Source organism: Strongylocentrotus purpuratus, unplaced genomic scaffold (assembly GCF_000002235.5).
Source record: "Strongylocentrotus purpuratus isolate Spur 01 unplaced genomic scaffold, Spur_5.0 spur5_scaffold_3, whole genome shotgun sequence".
NCBI lineage: Eukaryota > Metazoa > Echinodermata > Echinoidea > Camarodonta > Strongylocentrotidae > Strongylocentrotus > Strongylocentrotus purpuratus.
Window position 1 is genome coordinate 4719214 of NW_022145609.1, and position 7050 is coordinate 4726263.

The following is a 7050-nucleotide window of genomic DNA, read 5'->3' on the forward strand; positions in this document are numbered from 1 at the left end:
TTTGTTCAATTTCGATTTCAATTTATTTACGTTTCCAACAAAATATTACAAATCAATTATAAACGTTTACAACAAATTTATGTAGAAATACATATTGGAAATAGAGGGGTTCACTAAAAAGCAGTTGACCCCCCCAAATGATACTTAGGAATAATAAGTAATTAAATGAACAAGTCCGTAAAGAGTTGCGATTGATACAAATCAATCGCAGTTCCCTTAACCAATCTCAAGTTTGCACTTTCCTATCTCCTTTGTACATACATTTGACCAATCAGAGGCCTGGAAAATGGTCGGTGACAATACAATTGTCGGTGAAAATGATATTAGTCGGTGAAAACAACCGACTAATTGTTTCATGAAACGCCCCCCTGATCTTTAATTCCCAGGAGGTGGGACCGTAATGTTCGTTATCATGGACTACACTGAACTGGACGTTTGTTGTCTCATAATAATCCGGACGTCTTCCCGGGTCATTGCTAGGTAGGTCATTGTAAACGTGCCTGGGGGACAGTTGCCGTCATTATGAAACAACTGCCAAGTTACTGTGCAATTATCGACATCGTAAAATTAATTTGTTTTATTTTCCGCTCAGGATTAATGACAAATAGTCGCTCATCTTCCGGACTATTTCTTCCGCAAATAAGGAGATAAACAGTAGGAGGACTATGGTATAGTGAAAGCAAGTTGTGAGAGGTCCAGGGTTCGATATTGCTTTGTACTATTATAAAAAAAATGTAGATTCAGGAAACTATTTGAAGCATATAACATGTATAACAAGAATCATTGCTTTCATGTCATACAAGACAACGGTAGGTAGAGCTATAATGAATTATTCAATTCATTTGTTTTATTTATTAATTATTTTTTAAAATAAATAATTCAATTCATTTTTCTTCTTCAATTCAATTCGTAAAAAAAATATACTTTTGCATATAACATATTATTATATATAAAAATGGATCTTGTAATACGAAAAATATAAAAAAATCGATTCAGAATGTATATGACGGCATGTCCCAACAACATTAATGGTGTTATGTTATCTAGAAATATCGTGTCACAATGATTGATGCATGGGTGCACGAGTTGAATTAGGGTGACTGTGGTGTCTAGGACTACATCACTCGTGACCTTTCGTGAGGAAATCATGCAACAAACGCATGCAAAAACAAGGGAAGACATATATACAAAGTAAGCAAGTTCATCATTACAAACACAGATCATTATAATCATGGAGACGGCACTTTGTAACGCATTAATGAACTTACCACTCCTCCCGTCTCCGAGTGCGCCATGTTGTTGTCAATGTCACCGGCAGGGGTTGCGTAGATATCCATATCCATACCACTCGTTATATTGTTCTCTCATACATGCAATATTACGGCTCCAAGAGTCAGACAGGGAAACAGGGGTAAATCGTTGCCCCCCTCACCCGAATTCACCTGTTTGATTGGGGGTCGCACTTCCGAAAAAGTGTTGTCCATTAATCTCAAGGGATTTTGATGAATAATCGATGCTGTCATTCAAGCGGTATACCTTCGAAGTTCAATGCAGGCCTCACAAGAATAAAATATAGGCCTACATTTGGATTTCCTTGGAAGTGTCTCTTGTTTTTAGTATAGGACTGGATTTGCTTCGCTCATCCTCTCTGCGTTTTCGATTTATTTTCACTAAGTTGAGATGGGTAATGTTTCACTGTGCTCTTATTCTGATGAACGGTAATAGTTGCTTCAGGATGGCATCTCAATTAAGATGTGGTCAGATGGCTATCCGATTTTTACGTAATCCTGTCTCCCTCTGGGTTCTCCTTCTAAAAGAAGACACTGTCTTCCGACTATATCCTTGATGTCATCCTTGATGTCACTCGTTAAAAATCATGAACGAGATAGCTCATACTGTCACCCAGCTTGTGAAGGGGTTTTTCACTTTCATATCATTTTCCAATGATGATGATCGTCACTCATTTTCTCTCAAGATTAACAACTACAGGTTCAAAGCGATACGCTGAGTGCCTGCTTGCTTGACAGATGCGAAACAACATCAACAACAAAAGCCAGCTCGATCAAGACCCAGTTTTAGATTCACCCTCGTTATGAATAACCCCGTCAATGCCGCCCGCGGAAACTCAAACTCCTTGGAAACAGGAAGGGGAACATACACGTCAGACCTTAGGCAACCATGGCTCACAGACAAGACCCCTTATATTTGGGATTTTTAAAGGCGAATCAAAGTGAATGGTTATTAATTTAAAGTACTCCTTTTAGAAATAAACGGATCGTATATAAGCCATTAAACCCGGTACCTCAATCAGCACGAGTTGATTAGCTAGAATAAGACACAGATTAACCAGCATGTCATGGTGTGGTTGACCAGTCACTATTTGGCAAACATCCTGTCCATTTGAAAGAGATTGGTCAAGTTGGACGAGAGCCTACTTCGGATATGAAAATATTGATGAGCAACACACATAAATGTATTACGGGAAGAAGAAGGCCTTCATTGCTCATAAAAGAGGCCCTGGATACTGAAGCATGTTATATTCCACTAATTTAACCCTAAGTTGACAATAATTCGTCCTTGTTTTCACGAAGTGACGGTAGTGAGGAAAATCGTAACGCAAAATGAATGCAATTTTTTTTCACTACCGTCACTTCGTGAAAACAGCGACGAATTATTGCATAAATACAAGCGCAATATACTATATATAAATGTTGTCAATGATAATCACCGGCATCATGACATATTACAGTGCATATAGTTTCTTAGGTTTAGATTATTGAATAACTGAACAAAAAAATAGTGCAATAAAGAAAGGTGTTATATTTGACATTTCCTCCTTCTTTTAGCAGTAACCGACTTTCCCGAACACTATTTTAGTTTTACTCATGTATTTATAGATCTAGTCAGGGTGGTTAGGTGATTCTGGTTATAGTTGTTATACAGCTGTATTGTGAACCTCGATTTCTCGGGGGAAATGCCAGCCAGGAATTTCCTCCATGCTTCGGCTTATTTTTAGACTGAACATATATATATATTAAAGACTTCTTGAGACATTATCCATGCTTGTCAAATAGGTTCTTCAAATATTTTGAAACCAGTGTAGAAATTATCATTCATTTCGGTAAGATTATATTTACAGTATATCTGTTGTGGGGTCAGTGCCTGACTATCATCAAAGGTCTTTTAAATTTATGACACCCCCCCCCCCCTTTTTTTTTTAACCCAAAAGGAAAATGCTTTCACATTGTTTAGAAGCGTTATAAATCTCGGAAAAGAGAAATACAAAACAAAAAAGAATATCGAAAAGGATGAATGTTTCCCCAATTGGGGTTGGGGTGGGAGACATTTTTAAAATCATCTCGATGTGACTTGCATTGCTCTCCAGATCATTAGAGACTTCGGGAATCTTCTGGAGACTTCGGAGCATCTTCGGTACGTCTTTCTTGTGGGGATGGGCAGCTCAGTGCTCAATCAGAGAGGAGAGTTTTAAAAACGTGGATAAAGAGAATGAACTTAAATATCTGCATCGCTTTTTCGTCGGAAATGAAGGACCCGAGTATGATTAGTGTGTACCACCCAAGTTTTTAAGCAACCCCGTTCAGCTTACCTCTATAAGCATGACTCATCATATCTCATACTTCCTGCCAAGTTGCTATCCTGCAGGCTCAAGAACAAACCTTGGTTGCATGGACATAGTCAAGGGAAAATGGAAACAGAGAATTGGGTGTGAAGAAGAAAGAGAGAAAGCCAGAGAGATCGAGAGAGAGAGAGAAATAGAGAGAGGGGGCAAAGGAGGTGGTGACGTGGAGGGGGGGGGGGCAGATGAAAGAGGCGAAAGTTTATCTCAATGCATGTCAATTTACCCACTTCATTATTTTGTAAATTAATTCAAATTCAAATTCAAACTGTATTGATTTCAATCCAAACAAATAAATTATGTGAGCAAGAGGGAGATAGATAGATAGAGAGAGAGAGAGAGAGAGAGAGAGAGAGAGAGAGAGAGAGAGAGAGATAAGGGGGAGAGAGAAAGAGGGAAACAGAGAAAGGAGATAATGAGCGAGGGAGAGAGAGAGAAAGATAGAGAGAGGGGGAGAGGAGATGGTGACGGAGGGGGGGGGGGGGCAGATGAAATAGGCGAAAGTTTATCTCATTGCATGTCAATTTACCCACTTCATTATTTTGTAAATTATGTGAGAAAGAGGGAGAGAGAGAGAGAGCAGAGAGAGAGAGAGGGGGGGGGAGAGAAGAGAGAGAGAGGGGAGAGAAGAGAGAGAGAGAGAGGGTGAGAGAAGAGAGAGAGAGAGGGGGAGAGAAGAGAGAGAGAGAGAGGGAGAGAGAGAAAGATGAAGAGAGAGGGGGAGATGAGATGGTGACGGGGGGGGGGCAGATGAAAGAGGTGAAAGTTTATCTCAATGCATGTCAATTTACCCACTTCATTATTTTGTAAATTAATTCAAATTCAAATTCAAACTGTATTGATTTCAATCCAAACAAATAAATTATGTGAGTAAGAGGGAGATAGAGAGAGAGAGAGAGAGAGAGAGAGAGAGAGAGAGAGAGAGAGAGAGAGAGAGGTTGACCCCCAATTGATGCCCCCACCCCTAAAGTAATCTATGCGGTGACAATTGAAGAAAAAAACTTTGTTTTTAAATGTTTTTGAAAATACTGTTTTCACAAGCGATGGTTTGCCATTCAAGTAGGTAAAACGTCAACAAATTCATTGTATTTGAATTACCCCTGGTCATCTTATTATTATTTAATCTCATTTGATATCATGCATAAAAGTTACTTAACCAGTTAATTGATTTTGTGCTCCTGTACTTTAAAAAAAAAAAAAATTGTTGTTGCTAGTGTTTTGTAAAACAAAACAACCTATTATCAATGTACCACGTGAATGAAGTTTCTTAAAGGTACTATGTCCCATTTGCAGGCCCAAAAATGAAAATGTTAAATTCCAACGGCATTTGAAAAATAATACTAATTTAGAACTTTCCTAAAAGAAAGGGGGGGGGGGCTTGAAAGTGTCTTTAAGTGGGAAAATAATGACTATTAGTTGTCAAATCGACTTAAGAGCTTTAGAGCCAGTAAGTATTGGTCTTATTTTCAGACTAATGTACCGAATAGTCGTACGTTTTATGCTGCGCAAAGATTCAATCAGTTTAATTTTGGCCATTACAAGAAGTGGGTTATTGATGTAGACAAATGCTTATTTACCCTTTACAGCTCATTTTATGTGTGTTATTACCAAAGAAGAAGAAAAAGCCAGCCAGTCACTCAATAGTGTCTGACAGTGAAGTCTAGCAAGTAAACGGGTTTCCTTGCATAATGTTAATATTAGGACACTGCTAACGTTTAAGTTTCACAGATAGGACATACATGACATATTCATAATTCCTGCAAAGTTCTACAGAATTTGATGTTGGCTGCAAAAGGGACATCGTATCTTTAACAAATTTATACAAAATACATAACTGATGTTAGATATTATCGCAGACTTTTAAAAAAACGGAGTAAAATAAACCCTTTGAAATTTATTCGTTTAAATCATTAATTAATGAAGTCTGCATTATGCCAGAGAAAGGGGTTGGGGACTCTTTTCTCATCTCCGTTGCGATTTGTCACACTAATATTTTATTTCGCCTTTTACTGGAACACGTATAGCGCCATCTCGTGAAACATGAAGGTATAGTCACTATCCTCTACACCAGGCCTTCTCAACTAGTTTATTAGAAGCGCCAAAGCAAAAATGAATTGAGGTTGAAGTGCCAACCTGTATGTTTGGTGACTGTGTTATGAGGGAGCGTAGCGACCGAGCCGATACCGGGTGGGGTCCAGGGGGCGAATCCCCCGGAAGCTAGTGGATTTTAGGGCTTTTTTGAGGCCCAGATGTGGCATTTTTAACACCTTTTTGTTCCATAAAACATCAATCATAATTTCATATTGATGTGAATTAATTAGTACAATTCCTGGCTAAAATCTACACTGGAAGTTAATTTATATGTAGTTATTTTGGTGCAATAAACACGGAAAATGTCAAAATGAAGTGCAAATCAAGCAAACAAAATGGCTTGCTTACATTTTGGGCTCAACTTCGACTTCGACTTAATGATTTTTCGGAGTTTTTTTATTTTAAAATAAATTGTTTTAATGTTGTTCTTTCTTTAATTTTTAATTTTTAATTTGTATTATTTTTTTGGAACAGCCGCGCGCCACTCTGACTGACCGCAAGCGCCACGAGTGGCGCGCGCGCCGCCAGTTGAGAAGGCCTGCTCTACACTGACCGTCTGCAACAGTACTGTTCAATAAGGTCGAACCAGGGAGATATCACATCTCCCTAATCGAACTATATATATATATATATATATATATATATATATATATATATATATACATCGAAGAGCAACTTTCACTGACAAATAGATACATTTTCTACTATTAATTCGCATGAAGATTAGATTTTCGTTGGATTGAATAGATGTTTCCTCTTCCTGTTATTAAAAGTATAAAATATAGTCATAATATTTATAAATAGGTCATATTTTGTTTCCTAGCTGTATAACATACCATATCATTGTGACGTCCAGGAAGAGAGTGGTGGAGGGGGTGGGAGGGATGGAAGGAGGGAGGGAGGGAGAGAGAGAGAGAGAGAGAGAGAGAGAGAGAGAGACGGGGGAATAGTAGATGAAGTGTATGTCATTGAACGAATAAAAACAGAATAGTAGACCTTCATGTATATATTATGTAGTTATCATGTCGATAATTAAATCCAAACTTGGTATTTTCAACACTTCCAAGAAGCGCTCTCTGTCGTTGGTAAACTTGAATTTCATGATCTTAATTTCATGTTACTATATACAAGGTTTCTTTTTTGTTGTTGCTACTGAGTCACCATTATGATAATTGCAATTTTTGTAGGCTAAATCAGTCACAGAGTGGATATTAAATCAGCTGTTTTTATTGTATCCGTATCATGGGCGTTTCCAGAAGTTCATTCACCTTTTATTTATTTTCCCCCAGCGATCGACTCATCAGAAAAGATATTAACCGGTT

At 37.9% G+C, this 7050-nt stretch overlaps 1 protein-coding gene across 1 annotated transcript in view; it reads right to left on the bottom strand.

Moving 5' to 3' along the window:
• Window positions 1–2150, bottom strand: part of LOC115928870 (caveolin-3-like) — a 17856-nt gene extending 15706 nt beyond the window's left edge. The window contains exon 1 of the mRNA XM_030996890.1: window positions 1269–2150. Within this exon, the coding sequence (XP_030852750.1) occupies window positions 1269–1343 (75 nt within the window). The 5' untranslated portion in view covers window positions 1344–2150. The remainder of the gene's footprint in view (window positions 1–1268) is intronic.
• Between the last annotated feature and the right edge of the window lie 4900 nt (window positions 2151–7050).